General features: G+C 35.1%; 8 protein-coding genes across 8 annotated transcripts; 6 read left to right on the top strand and 2 right to left on the bottom strand.

Annotated features, from left to right (window-relative positions):
* Positions 1-40: 40 nt before the first annotated feature.
* Positions 41-412, bottom strand: MONOS_17990 (uncharacterized protein; the record flags this gene model as incomplete). Its single annotated transcript, XM_067870966.1, has 1 exon — positions 41-412. The coding sequence occupies one exon, from the start codon at positions 410-412 to the stop codon at positions 41-43; it is 372 nt and encodes a 123-aa protein (XP_067722783.1).
* A 3030-nt stretch (positions 413-3442) lies between these two features.
* MONOS_15352 (uncharacterized protein) lies at positions 3443-3919 on the top strand (the record flags this gene model as incomplete). Its single annotated transcript, XM_067868222.1, has 1 exon — positions 3443-3919. One exon carries the CDS (start codon positions 3443-3445, stop codon positions 3917-3919), a length of 477 nt encoding a protein of 158 aa, XP_067722782.1.
* An 8985-nt stretch (positions 3920-12904) lies between these two features.
* On the top strand, positions 12905-14390 carry MONOS_15351 (uncharacterized protein; the record flags this gene model as incomplete). Its single annotated transcript, XM_067868221.1, has 2 exons — positions 12905-13213; positions 13305-14390. The coding sequence occupies 2 exons, from the start codon at positions 12905-12907 to the stop codon at positions 14388-14390; spliced, it is 1395 nt and encodes a 464-aa protein (XP_067722781.1).
* Positions 14391-16133: 1743 nt separating this feature from the next.
* Positions 16134-16523, top strand: MONOS_17989 (uncharacterized protein; the record flags this gene model as incomplete). The annotated part of the gene is made up of 1 exon (XM_067870964.1): positions 16134-16523. One exon carries the CDS (start codon positions 16134-16136, stop codon positions 16521-16523), a length of 390 nt encoding a protein of 129 aa, XP_067722780.1.
* Positions 16524-16623: 100 nt separating this feature from the next.
* On the top strand, positions 16624-17367 carry MONOS_17988 (uncharacterized protein; the record flags this gene model as incomplete). The annotated part of the gene is made up of 2 exons (XM_067870963.1): positions 16624-16959; positions 17062-17367. The coding sequence occupies 2 exons, from the start codon at positions 16624-16626 to the stop codon at positions 17365-17367; spliced, it is 642 nt and encodes a 213-aa protein (XP_067722779.1).
* A 1213-nt stretch (positions 17368-18580) lies between these two features.
* On the top strand, positions 18581-19234 carry MONOS_17987 (uncharacterized protein; the record flags this gene model as incomplete). The annotated part of the gene is made up of 4 exons (XM_067870962.1): positions 18581-18698; positions 18832-18850; positions 18988-19039; positions 19193-19234. 4 exons carry the CDS (start codon positions 18581-18583, stop codon positions 19232-19234), a joined length of 231 nt encoding a protein of 76 aa, XP_067722778.1.
* A 1392-nt stretch (positions 19235-20626) lies between these two features.
* On the bottom strand, positions 20627-20899 carry MONOS_16153 (uncharacterized protein; the record flags this gene model as incomplete). The annotated part of the gene is made up of 1 exon (XM_067869067.1): positions 20627-20899. The coding sequence occupies one exon, from the start codon at positions 20897-20899 to the stop codon at positions 20627-20629; it is 273 nt and encodes a 90-aa protein (XP_067722777.1).
* A 327-nt stretch (positions 20900-21226) lies between these two features.
* Positions 21227-22291, top strand: MONOS_16154 (uncharacterized protein). The gene has a single exon (XM_067869068.1). The coding sequence runs from the start codon at positions 21443-21445 to the stop codon at positions 21860-21862; it is 420 nt and encodes a 139-aa protein (XP_067722776.1). The 5' UTR covers positions 21227-21442; the 3' UTR covers positions 21863-22291.
* The last annotated feature ends 2529 nt before the right edge of the window (positions 22292-24820 follow it).

Raw genomic sequence — 24820 nt, 5'->3', positions numbered from 1 at the left:
CCTTCTTTTCCTTCTCTCTTTTCCACTTTCTCTCTTACATCTACTGATTCGCAAGCATCTTCTCGCTCATCTCCATTGCCCTCCTCTTCGCGTTCTTCTCTCCCAGCTTTCGGTTCAGCCGCAGCCTTATCTCCCGCATCTTCACCGCCCCTTCCCTCCACTCCCGCTCCTTCTCGTCCTCCCGCAGCATCACTGACACCTTGAACTCTTCCCCCACATTCATCTTCTTCTGCACCGTCGTCACACGCGAAAGCTCCGATTCCTTAAAGAACTCACCCCGCGGCTTCAGCAGCAGCAGCGTCGGCGACACCCCTTCTGCTGCCCCAGCTGCCCGCCGCCGCCGCAGCTCCTGCTTCCCCGACCCTGCCCGCTCTGCCTCCCACCGCTCAAACTGCCCAACCGACTCCTGCATTTTGTTCTTCGACTGTCAACTCCCGGTATGCCATGTTTCAGCCCATCACCAACCAAATGGACGCGCACCAACACCGCACCATCTGTTTTCTGCTCGCAATTCTGAGACTAGCATATTCAACAGACGCGTCTGCTTCGTCAAAAAAAGCCATGTGAGAATGTTTTCTGTATCTGAATCAGAGAAAAAATAAAATAAAATCATGAAATGGCCTTAAAATATTACAAATATTAAGTTCAAAATTGATTTTTAAAAAAATGAAGATTGAATTAAATGGATTGAACAAAATAACCTTTCTAATTTTCTATTCTGCCCCTTTCTATTCTCATTCCTTTATCTCTCCTCCTTCTTTAGTTCTCGGTCGTTTCCTTTCTTTGCAGTTCAGCTTCTGTAACAAATGTCTCCCTTGTCCTGCATCTAATCGAAGCATTCTTTTGCTTTTCTTGCTCTTTCGCAGCTGTCTTCCGCCAACAAACAATTGAATTCCCCGTCTCATTGCATTAGCCACAACGCGCTGTGAAAGCACTTTCACATTAAAAATATGCCACTTCTTCAATAATAGCTGCAACTCGCCAAGAAGATGAATGAATGAATGATATTTCATTCGTCTTGTTGGCGCACGAGCAGCAGAGTGAACTCAATCAGCGCCAGAAAATATGTTCGCTTGAAAGAAGCATCTGAAGAATTCTCCATTTTTTAAAAACCATTTCCATAAAAGCAGCAACGCAAGATAAATACAGGCCAACAGTTTAAGAATCAGATATTACTGACAAACAAACATAAAATATAAAGATTTTGAATATATTTTGACATATTTTTTAAAAAAAGTGGTAAATAAAAAATATATTTGAGAAATAATAGCATTACAACAAACATTAAAAAACAGAAAGTTAAAGCAAACCTGTAAAAAGTTGGAAAAGCAAGTGATTTTAAAGAAATGAAAGAAACAAAACTCCAGCTTTAATCAGAACCATATCTTTTTGAAATTTTGAATATTTATTGAAAAAAAAAAACAAATATCAGAAAAATTTTTATTGTTTGTCTAATTGTTATATACGTGATAAGAGTTAGTAAAATGTTTTTTTTGATTTTTAAAACGTTGTATTTGAAGAGCATCAGCTCTTTTTCTTTGTCCAAACAATGGCGATCACAAAATGACAGAATCCTCAGGGGTCTTTTTTTTGCATAAAATGATTGTTTTCACCATTTTAACTTCATCTATAGCCAAAAAACTGCATTCTTCTACCTGCAATTTTCGCCCTTTAACGCTTATTTTTTTGATCTTTTTGACCCCTTGGAAATTCGGATCATGGGTCAGATCCTTTTATCATTGAAGAATGATATTAAATGTTATTTTTTAATATTTCTATATGAAAATATAATTTGTCAAAAGACATATTCATTTATGCGACGAATATTCAATAGACCTTCAATTTAAGAATTCTTTGATTTTTCAAATTTTTTTCTGATATGAAATTTTTAAAAAATTTTTCTCTAATTTAAATCACGTTGAAAAATTTTTTTAACAATTTTGGAAATAGTCAAATAACGAATAAATAACAATACATATTTTTTTATATAAAAAATATTTTTTAAGAATAATTGTGATTTACCATAAAAAAAACATTTATTAGAGAAAAATGTCGTTTTCAAAACGCGAATCGACATTAAATTCTCGTTGCAATGTTCTATGGCAAGAAATCAAGCGCATTGGCGGAAATGACGTGGATTCGTTGCTTGCCTATTTGTTTTACATAAGCCTTTGTGACTTGGAATGAAATGTTGTTTCAAGTCAGTCAGTGACTTAAAGATAACTGATCAAAAAAAAAAAAAAAAAAAAAAAAAAAAAAAAAAAAAAAAAAAAAAAAAAAAAAAAAAACAATTTTTTGAATGATGGAATTGAAATATTAATATGTGTTTAATAAAAGCAAATGAAAATATGTTTGAAATCGAAAATTCACTTTTAAAGGAAAAATATTAATTTTCCCATATTTGTTTATTCTTATAACTATTTATTTTCAAAATAAGCAAAAGACAGAAATAAAAATATGTTATACAATAATTTATTCGATAAACTTCAAATGAATTATTGAATAGTTAAATACATGTTGTATGAAGTTATCGAATAAGAGAGATTAAAGAATTTGAAGAAATTGAAAGAATTGAAGGACAATATCGATTGACATTAGTTTATGACAAAAAAGAAAAGGAATCAGAATGAAGAGCTGAAGACAGAGAATAAAAAAAACAATAAGAGATAACATATCATCTAAGAAGTCAGTTGTTGAATGCTCTCAACATATTCGTGATTATATCAATGAAAATTCAAACAACAACAAAGACATTATTTATCCTGAGCTGATTGAACCATTTTTTAAGTTTTTAAGGTTCAATTCACACTTAACTTAAAGCATAGCATATTTGTTGATAATGATATTTTTATTTAATTATTAAATTGTATGTATTTTGCAAAATATACATGTTTGTTGGTTAACTATTTTCTATCATTTTTCATTCATTTTTTAAACATAGGAAAAGTGTTTCCTTTTCTGTTCTGCATGTGATGACATTCCTCTTCTTTCGATGCTTCATTCGTTGGTACGAAAAAAATATCTTCCAAATTCTTCTTCAATGATAGTTAGCACTTCTATTTCTGATAACAGGAAAATTAGGTTTCTTTTGAATCTCCTTTTTTTTGAATTCTTCTTTATCAAAATCCCAACAATCTTCAATTTTTTCCTTTTTAGATTTATTTTGTTCTTTCATCTCTTCATTTCCCTCTTGCTCTGCTTTTTCTTGTTCAATTATCAATTCTGACAGTCCGGTGACACCCGCTGCAATAAAGAGCTATAACAACGAAATAAAAAATGGTGACCCAAACCTCTTTAAGTGCTGCTGCTTCAAAAGCTGCTTCCGCCGCAAAATCAGTGGCTCACTTCAGTCAATCGTGTTCAGCTTTTCCTTTTCCGCCTCTGCATGCTTCTGCACGGACAGAATTTTTGCTGCTCCTGCTGCATCCAGTGAACACTTTGAATGGCACCTTCTGGCGAATTGAAAGAACAAACACAGCACGCAGGGACCTATTCACATAAGGAAAGGGAGAGGAAAGCAGAGGAGCTTCGAATGAAGATGAGGAGGACACTTGTGTTTTTGAAGGAAAATGCAAAACTCTTTGCGTCTGAGGGGAAGATGGGAGCGAAAAGGAGAATCGAATGGAATGGAATACAAAACAAACGAAGATGGTGCGAGCAACAGAATGAAGGAAGGAGAAAGAAGAGGAGTTGGCAGGATCTCCTCACATTTGACTGGGAGCAGGTTATTTTGAAGGATAAAGACAGTGAGGCAAACGGTGCTACGAGCTGCAGAGAAGAGAACAAAGAGCGAAGTGCAGGGCTGTCTGAGGAGAGGCCACGGAGTAGTGGATGGGGAAATGGCGGAACAGGAACGAGACGAAATGGAGTCTCAGACAGCAGATGCGCTGAGTGTGGCAGAATATATCTCGGTGGATGAATGACAGGAGGGAGTGGGAGAGGACAGATGGAGATTGGTTGAAGGGGATGGTGAATAGGCAAACGAGGAGAACGAAAAAGAAGAAGAAGAAGAAGATGATGATGATGATGATGAGAGTGAGGGCGATGGAAGATGAATGTTGAATTGAAGGATTGTTGATAGAAGAACAGGAAACATGTATGCAGCTGCGAGGATTGCGAGAGATGTTAGGTGCATAAGTCCAAACTACAGACACATCTTGAATAGAATTGTGAAAGATGCCTGTTTTGAAAATTAAGAATAAGAGAGAGAGTGAAAGAAAAAGAGAAAAAGAAAGAATGAGTTGCTCCTTTTGAATCTGATTTCACTTTTTTTGATTCAAAAATAGAAAAATGCAAAATATAATAAACAAAATTCTACGAAATCAACTTAGAGAGAAAAAAAGAAAAATGCTTGAATTAATTATTCAGGCAAGCTTCTAAATAGATCAGCCGAAAGAAAGAATTTTCATGGAGGGAAAAAAAAGCTGAAGATTATACGAAGTCGAAAAAAATCAATCGTTGAGAGTTATATCTCCATCAAACAAATTCTCCGGATTTTGTTTAAAAGTCTTTAAAAGTGAGATTATGAGGATATAAGCAGAAAAGAAGAATTACATAAAGAAGAATAAAAATAAGAAATAGACAAAACCTTATCAGATAATAAGAGCGAATAAAGAAAATATTTAGAGGAAAAAAGAGAAAGAAAAAAAAAATGATTGCTAAAGAGGAAGAAAGAAAAGGAAAAGATGAATGGAAAAGAAGAAAAGAAAAAGGTAACAAAAGAAAAAGAAAAGTCAGTAAATTTATTTTTAGTTGAATCAGAAATAACTTTTTTCTTCATTCTCCACTTTATCCAGCGAAGAAAGGCACAATTTATTGAACATTTGTCTCAACAGTGACAACATCTGCATCTGTGTTTCCTTTTTTTTTCAATCATTTCATCTGCAACTGTCGTGGAGACCATACATCATGCCTCCCTGTTGACATCATGTGAAACCCTCTCAAAGAAGAAGCAAGTGGAAACACAGATCCGTGGAACAGAGAGAGTAATTTTCTGGAAAGTCCATCTCCATATCGCAAAATCTTGCTTCCTCAGGTCTAATCCGTCGCGTATGTTGATACTGCCTGCTTCTCTGAAGTTGTGCCTGATGTGGAAGCGGTTCAACATAGAGCTTGTTCTGAGTTTTGTGAGGAACGAATTGAATGTGGAGAGACTCTGATGAAGTTTTGGAAAATGAACATAAACGTTCTTTGTATCAACAAGGCTGAATGAAAAGGACATCAGGCAAGACTCAATCGGCTTTGCGTTTTATTCCTCATAGTTTCTCTTCTCTTTTGTCTATTTCTTCTTCCTTGTCTTTTTCATTTTCTCCTTCATTTTCACTTTCTTTTCCCTTCTGCAATCCTCTTCCTTTTCCTTCTCCTCTTCTTCTTCCTTCTCCTCTAATTCTTCCTTCTTTTCTTCTTCTTCTTCTTCCTCTTCTTCTTCCTTCTCCTCTTATTCTTCCTTCTCCTCTTATTCTTCCTTCTCCTCTTCTTCTTCCTTCTCCTCTTATTCTTCCTTCTTTTCTTCTTCTTTTTCTTCCTCTTCTTTGTCTTCCTCTCCTTTCTTTCTTGTCTTTGTTAAAATTTTTCATCTCTAAATTTCTTTATTTGCTTCGAGTACCTTTAACTTATCAGATCGATATGAGAATTTTCGTTTTTGCTATTTGCATCTTCAGAAATGAATTTCATATCTGAATCGTATATGTCATCTCTCTGATCGTCGGCTGATATTCATCGTCACGCAGAGAGGGAATAAGAAAACGTCTAAGCTGGAAAATCGTCTTGGCGTACGGGGGCAACGAAAGAGGGCATTCTTTAAGTGCCTTCAGATGCTTGTAGTGTGGCAGCTCCAAAGTGTTTGTCTCTTCTTCTTCTTCTTCTTGTTCGTCTTCTGCGGAAGAGTTAGAAATTCGTGCTTCATTCAACGAGTAAATTTTGAAAATCAACTTTGTTTCAACCTGTTCTCGTTGGCAGGTTGTGCAATCAGGTGGAATATTCAGCAAACTTCATAGCAGAACAATGCAAAACTTCGTTTCTTTGTCCATTTCCTTATTTCCAGCAGCATTCATTATTCACAAAATTTCTTCAAGTGTGTTTATGGACAGAATATTCATTATGAAATAATAAGTTGAGGTGATCGAGCATTAAAACTCTTCACAGCGCATTGTGGTGATGGTTTCGGAATAAACGTTCATCGACGAATCACTTCGATTGGATGAACAACTAGAAAAGAACAAGGTCATCTTTGGATGGAGAACGAAGAAAATGATCACTATTGTGGAAAAGAAGAGGAATAGATATGGTAATGAGCTGAACGCAAACACGAAAGCGAAGAAGAAGAAAGAGGAGATTTAGAATGAAGTTAATAGTTCAAAGAAAATTGCTTCATTGTTATTTTTCTAATTGTGTTCATTTCATGATTGTTCTTATAAAAGAGATAATGTATTTTTTCCTTGTTTATTGAGATAAATATGAAAGTTTTATAAAATGAAATGTGTCAAAAAAAAACTCAGCTGAACAAAATTGCAAAAAATGAATGAAGAAAAACTATATTAAAAGCAATGCATTGGGAGTGTTAAATGAAAGAGAGTGTCTGTTGTCTACAGTTATTCTTTTCATCCTCAAGAAAATAAGCTCACAGCTTGATTCACTGCAATGGGATGAAACAAAAAAAGACAAATATTCGAATATATGGTGTAATTGAAACTTTTATTTGAAAAAATTATATAATAGATTTGAGCATTATCTTCCTCAACAAAACTTAATGATGCACTCATCTCACTTTGGTGTAACTTCAGATATAATTCTTTCAGCTTAGGATCTTCTTTAAATAAAACTGAATTTATTAATATTTCAAACCTTCGCTCCATCCTATTGCTCCAATCTGAATTGATGCATGAAGAAATATTGAGGCGCATTTCAACTTCTTTGTCAGTCGAATGTAGAGAGATTATATCAAAAACTTAGCTTGCAAAAAGCAATTCAACTTCATCATCTTCCGATTCAATTGCAACATCAAAAGATTCGTTCATGTCTGAAAATGAGTCAGACGATCTTGATGATGACAACAAAATAGATAATGAACAAGACAAATATGATGATGGAGACGAAGATGATGAAGATGAAGATGGAAATGAAGATGAGGAAGATGATTTTATGACTGAATCGTAATGAAAAAGATTCACAAGCATAATTGCTGCTTTTTCATTTTGTTCTACCAGAGTGAGGCTCAAACAATCACATCCGTTTTTTATTTTTTATTCATCGAGTTTTCTCAAATAGCTCATTAACTTAAAATAAAAAATAAAATGTTTAATTAATAAAAGCAAGGAAAAAACAGTCAAACAATTTTCGAATCTGTTTGTGCATCTTGAAACTCTAAGATAAGTGAATTTTTGTTCAAAATGATGGGTATTGACATGACTTTTTTGACTGAGACACAAAAAGATCAACAAGTCACTGACTTGGAAATTCCCCAATTGTTGATCTGGTCATTTCCCATCATTAACAAAATGTTCAAATTGATTTTTTTCTTTGAAGCTATGATTTGAATATTTAAATTCATGAAAATAATATGAGTGAATAAATTTTCAAACTGAATGAAAAATATTCCAAATTGAAAAATAATGCTTTGACTTTAAAAAATGAAAAAGTCAGTCAGAATATTCATTTTCATCATTGATAGTCAGTAAGTCACAAAGGCTTAGTTTTACACTTACAGGCAATCATCTACGGTAATTAATGATTTACTGAAGTCTTTGAATGGTTTGATTTTTAATTTTTTTGTATTGTGTAGAAAATATTATTTAAACTCTCTGTTATTTTTTACTATTTAATTTGTCAATTATTTGTTTTTTTTGGAACAGAATATCACATAAAGCTGCTGGAAGACCTGTCTGTGGTGTACAACAACGCTCCGTTGCACACCCAGACAACAATGCTACAAGCGCTTTCCCGCAACACATCATTATCCGATTTACAGGACTATGGATATGATGTCACAGAAGGAAAATTTATTTATGCGAAGAAAACGCTCAAAAAGAACCAAGGATTTATCATTCCACCACAAAAACCTCACCTTCCGTCCTGCAAAAGTGGTTTGTATTTATTTTAATTTTTTTTGAATAATTTTCTCTGTTTATTATAGGCTTAAATGAACAGGACTGGGAAAAGGGCAATAACTGGATGTTAGCCCATTCGACTGAAGCCTCAACTTCGCTTCAGTCAGCAAAGAAAAAGCAGCGAGCTGAGCCAGATTACACAAGATTTATAGACGAAGCAGCGTGGGATGAAGAAATTATTACAGAAAATTCTTCTTCAAATAAAAAACAATCTTCTTCTTCTTCGACATCATCTCAACAAAATAAAAAATCGAACATCGATTCAGAAAAAAATTCTCCTTCTTTCAATACTTCTTCTTCTCAAGCTGTTGATGCTCCAATCAACACTCCAATTAGGAGAGAAAGGGGTTCAACAAAAAATCAAAATAAAAATTCAAATCACAAACGTCATTCTTCTCCATCTCCAATACCAATTCACAAAATATTCAAATCAAAAACTTCTTCTTCACAAATTTCAATTACAAAAAAATTGAAAGAAAAAATAAATTCTTCATCATTTCAGAATGATAATGTGTTTGTGAGCGACCAATTGGTCGATTATGCCACTTCACCCACATTAATTCCACCTCAAGCATTTCAAACCCTCTTTTCTTCATTTTCAAAAAACAATGACACTACAACACTTCAACAACAAAGCATTCAATCTTCAAATAATGAAATATCTATTCAAAATAATTCTTCAAAAAATATTTCAAAAAAGAATGCTAAAGAAATTTCAATAAAAAATCATTCTCATTCTCAATCTACTTCAAATTCATTATATTCTTCAAATAAATCATCACAAATAGCAAAAGGATTGCCAAACTTAGGCAACACATGCTATTTGGCTTCTCTTCTTCAATGTTTCTCTTCAATAACTATTCAAAAACCATCTTTATTCAAAAAACAAACATCTTTGAAGAACACATCTTCTCGTGTTATAAGTGTTTGTAAACAATTGGCTAAAGATGGAACGGCAGTGCGTTCATGGGTCCCATCTCTTATTGACAAATGGGAAAATTTCTGCAACTTTGGCAGCAGACAGCAACAAAATGTTACTGAGGCGTTTGAAAATCTTCACAGACTTCTTCAAAAAGATGAGTTGATAAGCAAGGACACCTTCAATCCTGTTTTAATCACTCATATCAAATGCCAAAAATGCCAACAAATCACATCAAACTTCAATGAAATTTGTAACAATGTTGTTATCAATTCTTCCTCGACTCATAATGGACTATCTTCTCTCTTTGCAACTGAAGTTTTGGATGGAAAGAATTGTGTTTTTTGCAATAAATGCAACGAAAAATGCTGTGCTGCGAAATGGGAGGAAATGGCTGCATTTCCAGAGGTGCTAGCCCTCTGTCATGAATGCACTAATGTTGCTAGTTCTTCTCCTTCAAGAACATTTCTAATAGAAACAGATCGTGTTAACCAGCGTACTTTCTGCAAAGGGTTTTCAACAGAAAGAATTCAACATCTTCAAAAAGATAATCAGGAAACGATTATTTATCATCTTTCTGGACAAATTCTTCATAAACAGTTGGATCAAAGAAATGGTCATTATATCGCTGTCATCAAAAGAAATAGAGGAAACGATGTCTCATGGAATATTTGCAACGATGCTGATATGACAGAATTTGATAATGATAATTGGAATTCATCATGGAATAATCTTCACTCACAAGGTTTCACTCCATCACTCTCATTCTATATCAAGGAAAAAACAAAACCAACACTGTCAACACTTCAATTTGGTGGTTCATCATCTTCTTCAGAAACATCAAATTTGAACACTTCAAATAACTTATCATCATCGTCAACAACAACCACGACAACGTCATCTTCATTCATCACACCACCACATCAAACTTCTTCCATTCCTCCACTCTCTTCGTCAATTTCAACAAGTTATGGATTGGAAGCACTGAAAGAAAGAAGAAAGAAAACGGGCATCTTTTCTCCCAATGAAAAGAGATTAATCTTCAAGCCAAAGACAAAATTATGGAAAGAGTTTTCCGAAGAAACAAACATCAAAGTTTCTCTTTCCCATTTCTACAAACTCACTACCAACTTTTCCAAAGCGAAAAGACGCACAGATCTTTGTGGAATGTGCGAGAAACTCAACTATCTCGAAAACAAACTGAAGTCTTCACAAAATAAAAATGGACTTTCTTCTGCCGAGTTTCATACACTCAAACTTCTTCGACAACATCGACTAGTTGCAGAAATGCAACGAAAACACTATCAATCAACTGTCGACAATTTGAAAGAGGGAGAAGCAGTCTTCGTCTTCGACTTCAAAGAGAAGTGGAAACTCCCTATCAGAAAAAATCAACTTCAACAAGAATTCTTTAATTACCAACAAGTTTCTCAATTCACAATCATCTCTCTTCAAAAAATTAATAATCAACAAATAAAAAGAACATTCAACTTCTTCTCCGACTGCCTCTCAAATGATCACAGATTTGTTATTGAGTGTCTGGAATCTGTGATCAAAAGACACTTCTTCTCAGACACTCACACTTTTAAGTTCTTCTGCGATTCAGGTCCACACAACCGAAATCGCTTCCTTCTTCACTTCATCCTCTCCAAACAATCCAAACTTCTCAAAAAGAAAAATACTCAACTCAACTTCTTCGCTGAGCACCACGGAAAAAATATTTGTGATAGTGAATTTGGTGCGTTAGTGAATGCAATCGACAACAATCTTTCGACTGAACACATCACCACACTTCATGATTTGATCGACTTCTTCGAAAACAATATGAACACTTCGAAATCAGCTTCTTCAACTTCACAATCAAACATTTTCTCAACAACGTCATCAAACTCTTCATCATTTTCAACATCTGTCAATAACTTTGAGCATGAGAGGTACTTTGAAGAATATGTACCATCTCAACAAATCTCATGGCCGTCATTATCAGTCCCTCACATGAAGGACTACTTGTATTTTGAGCGCAAAGGCTCATTTGTCTCTGCTTCAGCTGTTGGATATCTTCCTCAACGCTCTCTGGTTGCCCTTGAATCTTCGACAATGAAAGAGAAAGTGCAACGTTCAAGAAAGACCTTCAACTCTGATATCACATCATCTAACTCTTCTCTTCTTTCTTAATCTTCTCAAGATCTTCTTTCAAGGAGATTTGAGCTTCTTCTTGACTCTTCTTCTTTTAATGAATCTCAAAATTGTTCTTTTGGTGTCCCCTATTAAGAAACTAGTTGTTGTGCATGCTTAGCTGGCACTCTATCGGAAGGGTGCTGGACATGACTGTTCGTATTAGATATTGCAGCCTTCGGGCTGCTTTATCCGGACCTGGATACGACGAACAGCCTCCCAGGTGCACAACAGTTAGAATCCGATTGTTTTCTTTTGGTTATTGTCCCGCTTATACATGTATATATCGAGATTCATTAATAGATAGAGTTGTGAAGGAATTCATTGATCTTTGAGTGAGGTTTTTGGAAGGGAGAGTTGTTGAGAGTGTGAAATGTTGTTTTATCATTGTGTTTGTCTTTTTTCTTTGTTGGATTTGATCTTTTTGAGTCAAAGTGAGAGAAATATCAGAAAGGGGAGAGTGGATGGAAAACAGAGGGAAAAAAGACAAGTAAGTTTTTGAACTTTTAATATAAGTATTCTTTTTTGTTTGGAATTGTCTTTGATACCATGAATTTGTTGTTAAAGTACTGTTTCTTCTTATATTTTTTATTGTTCAGAATTGTTGATATTTAGTTGACATTTGGTGATAGTTTTTATGGTTATGTTTTAGAATTATGTTTTATTGAAAGTTATTGAATCTGATTTGAAAATTTCTAACAGTTTTCAATTTTTAAAATGATTAATATCATGAAGTACTTTTTGTTTTTTTATGTCATTTTGATTGCAAAACGATTGTCATTTTTTAACGAATTTTTTTTCATTTCACTGATTTTCTATGAAATCTCAATACAATGAAAAATTGATGTTTGAAAACATTTAACGAAAAAGTTACAACAAAACCATCGATATTTGTGAAATAAGAACCACATAATTGCAAAATCTTTTCAAAAAAATTTTTAAAAGTTTGAATGAAAAAAAGGATCTGACCCATGATCCGAATTTCCAAGGGGTCAAAAAGATCAAAAAAATAAGCGTTAAAGGGCGAAAATTGCAGGTAGAAGAATGCAGTTTTTTGGCTATAGATGAAGTTAAAATGGTGAAAACAATCATTTTATGCAAAAAAAAGACCCCTGAGGATTCTGTCATTTTGTGATCGCCATTGTTTTCTTTAAAATGTTTTAAATTTTAAATTTATTTATTTCTTTTTAAATATTACGATCTTTATAAAAATTTTAAAATTTTGTGAGTTTTTAATAAAGTCTATTTTATTATATTAATAAATATTTTAATATAAAAATTTCAGTCATTAGCTGATTTAACCCATAAAACTGATTCCTTCGATGTCTTCTCAGAAGTTGTCTTCCTCTGGATCTTCTAGGATTCATTCAAGCTTGCGGAAAAGCAGTATAATGAATGATGTTGATTCACTGTCAAACTTTTTTGGACAAATGTCAATTGATCATGCGAATAAAGTGCTCTTTGTATTTTTTTGTAAATCTTCCAACGGAAATATTTTTCTGAATAATCTAATGAAAAATTTTGGATGTTTGTTTCTTGTTTTATTTTTTGTTTCTTTGTTTTTGTTTTATTTAACATTAAATTTCTTTCTTATTATCTTTTTTATGTATTTTTTATATTCATTTAAAAATAAGTACCATTACACAAAATCGTCCAGAAGATGAAGCTCCCTTTCAATGAATCGAACCCGCATGTCCAAGAAAAAATGCTGCTGTGCCTGACTGAATGGTTTTCCCAACATGAACTTGAGCAGGATTTTTCTTACAGAATCAAATGCATTGGAGATAATTTGAAGGAGGATGACAAAGAAAAATCGACAAATTTAACATTACGGAAGCCGTCTTCATATTCATGTTGCAGTGTCATTTCTTCAGACGAAGATGAGGCTGATGATCAAATGTCTGAAGAAGAAGAAAGTGATGAGGAAGAGACAGAGAGTGAGGAAGATTTTCTGAAAAGAAAAGAAAAGAAATGCAATGATATTAAAGGAGGTAAGATGGAAATAGAACTCGAGGTTTGGTTTTTTTTTTATTTTTTTTATTTGCCTGATTCATTAAAACAGGCAAATCAATAATTGTTTGATTTATTTTTTGTATGATGTTTAGAAGCAACAAACTTCAATGGAAGCATTAGGAAATCCTTATTCAATTCTTCCAACAGTTCCACAGATGAGCAGTTTCTTTCAATTTCCTCCTTCTTTGCTATTCCCGACTAACCCTTTTTCGAAAGAATCACGTTCATATGTACAGGTGTTGTGCGAAAGTGGAAGGGAACTAATCAATTTTGGAGCTTCATGTGCTTTGGCATCTGTTTGTCAGTGTTTAGCTTCATTTGGTGTGACTTGTGATGTCAAAAAGAAACGTGGAGGAGCATTTATTTTTGGAAGGCTATTCAACGCAATCCGTTCACACAGCATCACAAAAAGGATCTGGGGAACAAAATCATTCAAATCATTCATCGAAAAAAATGGTGGGAGCATTACTGATCCAATGGGAATAACAACAGCATTCAATTCTGTTTTGAACAGTGCAGTAACTGATGGATGCAATATCAAAAAAGATTTCATTGTGAAGCAGTCTTCATTCAAACTCTGTGGGAGGTGTTGCCATGTTCGCGTCAACAACCAGTGCCCTTCGTTTTATGTTATTATTCATCATCCATCTGTTGTTGAAGGGTTGAATCAATCGTTGAGAGTGATGGAGCAGATTACTGATCAAGAACTATGTGTTGACTCATACTGTGGGATGAATACTATGTTTTTTCAGTGGACTCGAATAGATAGATTTCCGAAGATCCTGACCGTTTATCACAGCTTACAAGATAACATTCCAGTTGTGCCTCCACCAAAAACAATAACATTCTGTGGAAATGGTTCTGGGCCAAAAGCAATGACTGTCACGTCTGAAAAAACAATTCAACAGAAAGGTGAGTTGCTTCAGTTTCCTCGAACCGAGTATAACTTTATTGGATACATTCTTCGCTCTGCAAAACCTTCACCAATTGGACATTTTATTGCTGTTGTTGTTGAGGGGAAAGACGAATCGACTGGAGAACTTCAGCTGTTGGAGTGCAACGATGGTGTCATCTCTCGTGTGAATCCAAAGTTCAATAACGCTTATTGGAAAGCAATGGCAAATGAAGGATGGAGTGGAACTATGTGCTTTTATAAAATCACTCAATCGAAAGATTAAATTGTTATTTAGTTTATTTTTCTTTCTTTCTTTCTTTTTTTTTGCCAGATATTTTTTTGAAAAAAATTTTTTTCTCTTCTCTCTCTTTTTTTTTCTTTGTTTTTTAACATTTTTTATTTTTGATTCGTTTTGCAATTCGTTGAATACAAGACAACAATATTCTAATATTCAATCAACATTTTTTTCACGTAACATGACTTTTGAAACCATATGACTATTGAAATTGTGAATAAAAAAATCATTTCTAATTTAATAATAAAATACCCAAATTTCTGAAAAAAAAGAATCAATAATAATGAAGCAAAAAACTGATTAGCAAAGTTCAAATATCAATATCGAAAATATTAAGTTTGAGATAATAACATATGTCAATAAACATGTAAAATCTTTTCAAAAAAATTTTTAAAAGTTTGAATGAAAAAAAGGATCTGACCCATGATCCGAATTTCCAAGGGGTCAAAAAGATCAAAAAAATAAGCGTTAAAGGGCGAAAATTGCAGGTAGAAGAATGCAGTTTTTTGGCTATAGATGAAGTTAAAATGGTGAAAACAATCATTTTATGCAAAAAAAAGACCCCTGAGGATTCTGTCATTTTGTGATCGCCATTGTTTGGACAAAGAAAAAGAGCTGATGCTCTTCAAATACAACGTTTTAAAAATCAAAAAAAACATTTTACTAACTCTTATCACGTATATAACAATTAGACAAACAATAAAAATTTTTCTGATATTTGTTTTTTTTTTTCAATAAATATTCAAAATTTCAAAAAGATATGGTTCTGATTAAAGCTGGAGTTTTGTTTCTTTCATTTCTTTAAAATCACTTGCTTTTCCAACTTTTTACAGGTTTGCTTTAACTTTCTGTTTTTTAATGTTTGTTGTAATGCTATTATTTCTCAAATATATTTTTTATTTACCACTTTTTTTAAAAAATATGTCAAAATATATTCAAAATCTTTATATTTTATGTTTGTTTGTCAGTAATATCTGATTCTTAAACTGTTGGCCTGTATTTATCTTGCGTTGCTGCTTTTATGGAAATGGTTTTTAAAAAATGGAGAATTCTTCAGATGCTTCTTTCAAGCGAACATATTTTCTGGCGCTGATTGAGTTCACTCTGCTGCTCGTGCGCCAACAAGACGAATGAAATATCATTCATTCATTCATCTTCTTGGCGAGTTGCAGCTATTATTGAAGAAGTGGCATATTTTTAATGTGAAAGTGCTTTCACAGCGCGTTGTGGCTAATGCAATGAGACGGGGAATTCAATTGTTTGTTGGCGGAAGACAGCTGCGAAAGAGCAAGAAAAGCAAAAGAATGCTTCGATTAGATGCAGGACAAGGGAGACATTTGTTACAGAAGCTGAACTGCAAAGAAAGGAAACGACCGAGAACTAAAGAAGGAGGAGAGATAAAGGAATGAGAATAGAAAGGGGCAGAATAGAAAATTAGAAAGGTTATTTTGTTCAATCCATTTAATTCAATCTTCATTTTTTTAAAAATCAATTTTGAACTTAATATTTGTAATATTTTAAGGCCATTTCATGATTTTATTTTATTTTTTCTCTGATTCAGATACAGAAAACATTCTCACATGGCTTTTTTTGACGAAGCAGACGCGTCTGTTGAATATGCTAGTCTCAGAATTGCGAGCAGAAAACAGATGGTGCGGTGTTGGTGCGCGTCCATTTGGTTGGTGATGGGCTGAAACATGGCATACCGGGAGTTGACAGTCGAAGAACAAAATGCAGGAGTCGGTTGGGCAGTTTGAGCGGTGGGAGGCAGAGCGGGCAGGGTCGGGGAAGCAGGAGCTGCGGCGGCGGCGGGCAGCTGGGGCAGCAGAAGGGGTGTCGCCGACGCTGCTGCTGCTGAAGCCGCGGGGTGAGTTCTTTAAGGAATCGGAGCTTTCGCGTGTGACGACGGTGCAGAAGAAGATGAATGTGGGGGAAGAGTTCAAGGTGTCAGTGATGCTGCGGGAGGACGAGAAGGAGCGGGAGTGGAGGGAAGGGGCGGTGAAGATGCGGGAGATAAGGCTGCGGCTGAACCGAAAGCTGGGAGAGAAGAACGCGAAGAGGAGGGCAATGGAGATGAGCAAGACGATGCTTGCGAGGCAGAGGAGAGAAGAAGCGAGGTGAGAGTTCTATTTGGAGCAGAGGCAGAAAGGGCGAGAGTGGAGGGGAGATGAATGGGGTTTGGAAGAACAGACGAGAAGAGGATCAGTAGCAGAAGCAGACGATGGAAGAGCACATTCTGAAGAGGGGAGAAGAAGGAGAAGAAAGAGAAAGGGGAGAAGTCAGCGAGAATTGCTACGTGATGGAGGATGAGAGAGGAGATGGGAAGGAGGCAGAGGGAAGAACAAAGATTGGAAGAGGAAGGAGAGATGAGGATTTTGAGGAGGATTTTGAGGAGGATTTTGAGGGAGAAACGCCGAGAGGGAAAAGGTCTGGAGAATGGGCGGAAGGAAGGACATCTGCACCAGCGACAGCGAGAAGCCGAAAGGAGATGACGTTTCTGTATTCGCAGCCAGACAGTGTTGTCCTTGTTTATCCGCAGCGGATGGTGGAGCGGATGGTGTTGAGGGATTCTGTGTAGCCAGGAGAAGAGGAGGAGGCGTTGCATGTGGATGTCGATGAGCATTGCAACAGCCGCCGCCACCACTGCTATCATCATCAGCATCCGCACTACCGCCGCCGCCATCTTCCTTGGAGATACGAGCGGACTGGCGATGGCGAAGATGCAGAGGAGAGTGGAAATGAAGATAGAGACTCCAAAGAGGATGGAGAAGACAGAAGTGGAGATGAAAAAGAAAGTGGAACGGGAGAGAGCATGGAGCATGAAGAGCGGGGTGCAGCGAGGCAGGGCAGAATGACGAAAGAAGCGGAAAAGGAAGCACAGCAAAAAGACCAGGACAATGTCCAGGACGAGAGGCACGAGGACGAAGGGGGAGAAGGAGCGAGAGGAATTAGAGGGGGAAGCTGAAGCCCAAAATGGATCTGCAGGAGACGGATTAGGGGAGCCGCTGTTCGCAACACTTCCATGGTCACCAGAACCGGATGAGCTTGAGCCATATTGCTTCCGTCCGTATGCAGTACGGCACAAAGCAAGCGAAGAGAAGGAACAGCGTCTTTCATTTATCACGACATCGGAGCCATCGGAAGCCGCAGTATCTAATTTTCTGTTTGGCTCGCTTACATCGTGGACAAGTTGATTGGGTGTGGAGCCGAAGATAGGATTTGGGGCATCAGATGGATGAAAGAGCGGAGGAGAAGGCCAAGAGCGTTGGACAGAGAGAACGAGCGGAGAGCAGACGGAAAGAAGTGATGGGTTCGGGGATGTCCCACTTCTGCGCCTGAGCCAGGTGAAGCGGGCTGAGAAATCGCATCGGGAAAAGAGAGGAAAGCTGGAATGCCGAAGGGCACTGACGCCAATGCGGGAGAGGTGAAGGTCAACATCTTCTATAAACACAATATGCGATGAACACTCGGCATGTTAACTGCGATATATCTTCTCTTTTGCTTACCACTCAGCCTTCGTTAAGCCATCAGCATGTTATGAATTTGTTCCAGAGGCAGCAGCAGCAAGAGAAGGAGCAGACATAGAAGATTCCGTTAGTGAATATTGAGCGCACGCTGTATATTTCGTGTGCGTAGTTGGATGTTGTCACGAACCTGTTTTATGCGCTGAACGAGAACTTGATTGTTAAAAGCGACAGACTTACCGTCGATGAGAAGTGAACGACGAATGACTAGCTAGTTTTAGGTGCGGACCACCTTGTAAAGTTCTCTAACCTACACGGTTTTTCGCATTGTCTGGAAGGATACAATAGAAGAGAGTTTGGAAAGCTTTGTGGGGTTGTATTTGAGTTACAATACGCAGACCAGTTACTGAAGAATGCGGTGGAAGCAGCAGAGAAGAGGGGAAATGGAAGCTTCAATGGAATCTACCAGTCTGAGTTGTATTTGTTGTTGTCTGATTTGAGCGGGGCAGAAACGCAGGCGAAGAAGTCTATCATATAGTTAAATAGGATTGCGAATGAAAAGAAGACACAGTTTATAACACATGAGAAGAAGTTTGGAGAAGAGGCGAAGTTTCACTCCCCAAGTGTTGAAATCTTTAGAAGACTGGCTAAAGAATTCTTTTATCTTTGGTGAAACTTGGCTAATTACAAACAAAATTGACTAGATTTTTAAAGATGGGGTGTTTAAGGAAAGCGAAGGGAGTCAAAGGTGGAGGATATTCTGAGCTCGGCGAGAGAAAAGAACAGAATTTCAGGCGGATTAATGTTGGTGATGGAGAAGATTGGAAGAAATGTTTGAGTTGATTTTCTTTATATTTAATTAAGAAATATTATCAATTAAAAACAAATAATTTATTTCTATTTTTATTTCATATTCTTTTTAAATTTTGAACTATTTGCTTTAAATTCACTCTTGTTTTTCACAGACATTCTTGACAGGAATTTGTGTGCTGATTTCAACTGTCATTTTGTGAAAGTGCTAATTGACAATATGCATCGAAATGCCTGTTCGAACAACATTTCCTTAGAAATCATTAAGACGCTCAATCTATCCACTCTGTTGTGACTCAAACAATCAATAGCCAATGTGTTCTGATCAAGAAGAGATCAAAGTGCGATTCCTCATTTAATAAGGTTTGTTATATTTTTCTATTATTGAATATTTTGCTTTTATTCCATTTCATGTTTTTCAAATTAATCTTATTCAAATTTTTTATTCAATTAATTCAATCAATTAATATTCATCCATATGAATCATCCCTCACTAAATCACTTATTTTCAATCAGTTTCGATCGCGAAGCATGGGCTGCGGATCTCTTCCAGGATAACTTCCCAGTGTTTGTGTCAGCATTGGAATCAAAGCTGATGAAAAAGACTGAACTGGGAACCATCTCCTGCGCACTTGATGTTGACGTTATTGTTCCTGTGATGCAGCTGTCTGCCTCCACACCGCTCACCCTTGCTTTTTCTCGAAACATCTTCTCTTCGTCATCATCGCCTTCTTCTTATTTCTCAAATCTACCATCCACTGATAGCATCATCTCAACCCTGTTCGAGCCCGTCAAGCGCCCTTCATCCAAAGCAAACATCCTTTCTTCTTTCTTGCAAAAGAGATCTCTCCTTCTTTTCCATTACCCCTTCTTTTCTGAAAATGCCTCTCATTCCAGACGCTCCAGCTTTCCTTCTCTTCGGCCTCTGAACAGCGCAACTTATTCTCTTCACTTGAATTCTACTTTCACGAAAAGCATTATTTCATCAAATATCCTCAATAAGTTGGACACCTTCATTTTTTTCCATATCAAGTTCCACAATAGCTGCCACATGACCACGCCTTACGGGCTTTTCCAGCTCTCCAACATCAACCAACTCATTGCAATGTTCTTCTTCTTCATTGATGTCCTCCTACTGTTGAAGCGACATAATAGTGCAGGATGTTCTGTTCTTCCCATCATATTCAATCACTATCACATCTGAAGCCCGCTCCCCAATCAACAAAGTTGTCTCTTCCTTCCTTTTCACTCAATTTGAACCACCGCCGCTGAGCTTGTATTCTTCACATTTGTGATTTGCCCGTTCGTGCATGTTATCGGCAGAAACAAACATTTATTCAAATGGATCTTCTTTCTCTTCTTGTGGAAATAGAAGCAAAAATGGCTGAATAAATTGGATGACAAGCAGTTTACCTGAGATTCTTATCTTGCAGTTGTTTTCTGTAGCGTCACTGATGAACATCCTTTTTTCAAGTTCGAGAATTTTTCAACATAAATACAACAGCCAGAGAAATGAAGTATTTTGCTCATGTTTCTTCCATTGCTTTCAACAGCGTCAGATGATGTGTTGCAGAAATTATTGCTCCCTAATGAGAAATTCATTAATGACTTAGTGTTTGGATGATGAAATAGAAGGAGAGAGAGAAGGAGAGAGAGAAGGAGAGATAGAAGGAGAGAGAAAAGGACACTGCATAAGAAGAAGAAAGGGCGAATTACAGAAGTCGATTATTTCATTTGATGATATTCGGAATAACCTTATTGTGCTATTCATCTTCCTCGTCTTCTTCTTCGAAGGCCAAGACATCTGAATCTTTTGCAGAAGAGGCAGAAGACTTATTTACACGTATGGATGAAATGTCTGATGTAAAATATTTAGTGAAAAATTACATGACTGCCTATTGTCAACGAATTCATCTGAGTGGAAGGGTTACCAAGAAGCGGTTTACTCAATTACAGAGAAGAGAGATAGAAGAGGAAGCAGCAGGGAGGGTTTGAGCCTGAGTTAAAGAAAGTGTTTTGTTTTCTTTTTCTCCCCTCTTCTTCCTCGTCTTCTTCCTCGTCTTCTTCCTCGTCTTCTTCCTCGTCTTCTTCCTCGTCTTCTTCCTCGTCTTCTTCCTCGTCTTCTTCCTCGTCTTCTTCCTCGTCTTCTTCCTTTTCTTTTGCGTCGTTCATTTCCCAGTCCCCCTCCATGGTCTCGTCCTCTGATGATGCTGCTGTTAGCATCAGGTGGGTATTGGAAGTTGCATCATTTTCTTCTCTTCCTCCTCATTCTCTTCTTCTAATCCTTCTTCTTATCTCCTCCTTCTCGATCTCCTTCCACTTTCAACGCTTTCTGCAAATTTCTTCTTTTGCTGGATAAGGAGCTCTCCAAAAAAGAAGAAGAAGAAGGAGAAATTGAGAGAGAAAGAAAGAGTTTCAAAGATAAGAAATAGCATGTATCAACTTTCATAATATCTTTTCGTATTGCATGCACAAAAACTATTCTGTTGCTTCAACTGCATCTTCCTCTTCACCTTCAGCTTTTTTGTCTTCTTTGTCTTTATCTTCGCAACATTCCATTGCACCCACTTCAGAAGCCCCCTCGCATCGTGCGCACTCTTGCAGGGCATCTTTGATGTCCAACAATATTTTGCTTTGATCTGAAGTTTGCTATCCACATATTCATTGTCACTGTATTCTCGTAGAGAAATTTTAAACAAATCAACATTCCAGTTGCCAAATGCTTCTGTTCTGTCATGTCCAACAACCGAGTTGTCTTTCTGAGTGATGTTTCCCATGAAGGCGAACAAGGGCTCTTTCACAGAAGCGACAAGGGATTCACACACAAAATACATATCTCTTCCAACACTGGCCTTGTTGGCTGAAAACACGATATTGGTTATGGAAAAGGTTGTGGATGACACTTGTGAGCCTTCATTGAACTCGATCATGAGAGCGCCACCTCTTCCTCCAGAACTTGTATCCTCGCTCACAGAGCAGCTGGAGAAGGCTGTGTCACTCACTGAAAAGGAGTTGGCAGGGGTAGATGCTGCGAATGAGATGCACCCGCCATCGGTTGCAGTCTGTTGGCTCAACTGTTCTGAGTTGATGTTGGTGATGGTGCATTTGGTGAGGGAGAGGGAGAGGGCGGGGGAGTTAGCAATTAATGAAGAAATGAAAGAAGAAAGAAGAGGAAGTGCAGGATGAGGGGAATGAATTTCTTTGGCGATTAATGAGCGATTGAGTGTGCATGCAGAATGAGAATGCAAAAGAAACAATAATGGAAAATTTTGGATGAAGAGCAAAGGGGATGGAGAGAGAAGTCTATAAGTTATAAGATCAGGGGAAGAGAGAGAAATAGAAGAATTTTATTCAGTTGTTCTTGGAAATATTAACTTTTCCACAATTCCATCCAGTTACTCAATCACTAGACCGGAATAATGATTATGTGATATTGAAGCCAAAGAAACAAAAGATACAAACTATTGTCATATTTAGAATGTCAAAAAAAAATATTTTTTTATTCAAATTTAAAACTTTTTCAATGTATTTTGCTTTCTTTTCCCAATTATGAGTATTGCAAAGTTAGTCTTGAAACTTCTATTTTTTTTCTGAAGTTTTATTTATTCGTTAAAAGTAAATTAAAATTAAACTTGATCAAAAAATTCTTTTTAATGAAAAAAGGTATGTATTTTTTGTATATATAAATAAAACAAACATATGTTGCGATTTTAAAAGTTAAATACTTGTAACAAATGAATAAAACTCTTTGATCAAAAAATACCACTATAAATTTTATTTTTTCAATTTTTGATCTTTTTTTATAATATCAAAAAAAATCACCCATATGTTATAATAATGTTTTAATGAATGAGAACATATTTTTTCTTGTTTTTCATTCATTTTCCATCCATAAAATCTTTTTACAAAATATATATATATCCTTTTTTTGTAATTGGAGCTATTTTCACTAAAAAATCGATTTTTTTATCAAGAATTTCGATTTTTCAAAAATTCAAATATGTGTTCAGTTTTATCTTAAAAAAATAATTAGATAATTAAAATATCGTTTTTCATTTGGGTGAAAATACGGACTTTAAAGCTTTAAATGCACATAGCATTGAAAAATTACTTCGCTCATAACTTTATTTGACTTTCTCAAATTTCAAAATAAATTTGATTTTCATACCAGTAAACAGGCATTGTTGAAGTCAAAACATATAGTTTTCCAACATTTCACGAATTAAAAAAAATGAACCCATTTTTATTGTGTTTTTTGATCTCAAAAAGTTAATCTGAAGTGCATAATTTTTCAATGAAAATGCCTGAAGTCAAATATTTTGTCCCATTTAAAAAAAAACTATTTACAGATATCACACAAATTACCGGACATCCCACAAAATTCCGGACAAGATCGATATCACGATAACTGCAGGAGGAATAATTCTGATAATTTTCCTCAAAATATATTTCATTATTACAAACTCAGTTGATAAACAAGACTTTCAAAATAGCTCCATTTGTGCTCAGAGAAAATTATTTCTATAATCTCAGAAAAATAGAATTTTGAGTTTCTCCGAGATTTCAAAAATAAATTTTTACTGATCACAAATAAAGCTGTTTTGAAATTCTCGTTTATCAATTGAGTTTGTATTGATGAGATAAATTTTGAGGAAAATTATCAGAATTATTCCTTCTGCAGTTATCGTGATATCGATCATGTCCGGTAATTTGTGCGATATCTGTATGATGAATTAACAAAAAATCAAAAATAATTTTTTTTAACAAAACAAATTAATTAGTTATTTTTTGTTTTTTCAGTGTGAAGGAACATCGTGAATAATCATAATCGGATGAAGACACAAAAAGTTGGGCAAAACCTGATGTGATAATATCAGATTATGACTGCAATTATGGAAAAAAAAAGATATATCCAAAACTTTTTCTGCAACCGCATTATGATAAGTCTTTCATTATAATACAAGAAATACACCATTTATTATTCAAATTTGGAAAACTTATTATTCAAAATTGTTAAACTTTTTAATCAAAATTAATAAAAATCAGTCTTTTTTATAAAAAATTATTTTACATAATACGATCACTGGCTGAGTGTCAGAAGGTGATTAAAATGTTTTGTTTTTTTCATTATTCTTAAAAAGGATGAAAAATCGAACCCCGATTTTTATTATTTGTGAATAAGCATAAAATTTTTTGATTTTTCAGAAAAAAAATCGTTGTCATAAAAATCGGATAATTTTCAAACGAACAAACCTCTCATTGCTTGGCAAAACATCATTCAATCAAAATATTTTATTTGTTATAATTTATCAAACTGAATATATATATTTTTCACAACTGAAAAAATCCATGAATGCATTTTCGAAATTCTTCATTTGTTATTTATTGTTCATCTTAAGATCTTTTATATCCAATAACTTTTCTTGATTGAATTATATATAATCCAACAATGCAATGTTATATAATTCAAAAAATATCCGATTTTTATGACAACGATTTTTTTTTCTGAAAAATCAAAAAATTTTATGCTTATTCACAAATAATAAAAATCGGGGTTCGATTTTTCATCCTTTTTAAGAATAATGAAAAAAACAAAACATTTTAATCACCTTCTGACACTCAGCCAGTGATCGTATTATGTAAAATAATTTTTTATAAAAAAGACTGATTTTTATTAATTTTGATTAAAAAGTTTAACAATTTTGAATAATAAGTTTTCCAAATTTGAATAATAAATGGTGTGACTGAATAATTCTAAAATTGAGAAATAATTTCAAAAAATATAGAATGGAACAAAATTCATGAAGCAAAATATTTTGTCCCAATAAAACATATTAATATTTAGAAATTTATCAGTACTCATTTTCGGGGGAAATGAATGTTTGCTAAGAAATTCTTCATTATTCATAAATGTCGAAACAGTCAAACTTCTAAATAAACTTTTAATAAATTTGGATTGTGACTAAAAATTTTATTCGATAATTTATCATTCTTGACACACATTCTTCAAGAGCTTTTTCAGACACGGAAGAAGTTTTCTAATTCTCCTGAAGAATGTTGCTCATTTTTTTCCCCAAACTTCTCATACTATAAAAGCCTTTCAATTGAAGAGTTTTTTAATAGATATCATTGAAATAAGTCATA

The sequence above is a fragment of the Monocercomonoides exilis genome, assembly GCF_001643675.1.
Source record: "Monocercomonoides exilis strain PA203 chromosome Unknown scaffold40-978991, whole genome shotgun sequence".
Lineage (NCBI taxonomy): Eukaryota > Preaxostyla > Oxymonadida > Polymastigidae > Monocercomonoides > Monocercomonoides exilis.
The sequence above is the reverse complement of the archived record's forward strand: the minus strand, read 5'-3'. Positions and strand labels throughout refer to the sequence as shown.

What these genes read in the sequence shown, in the direction of transcription:
- MONOS_16154 (XM_067869068.1), top strand. Translation starts at nt 21,443, where the DNA reads ATGTTTCCCATGAAGGCGAACAAGGGCTCTTTCACAGAAGCGACAAGG.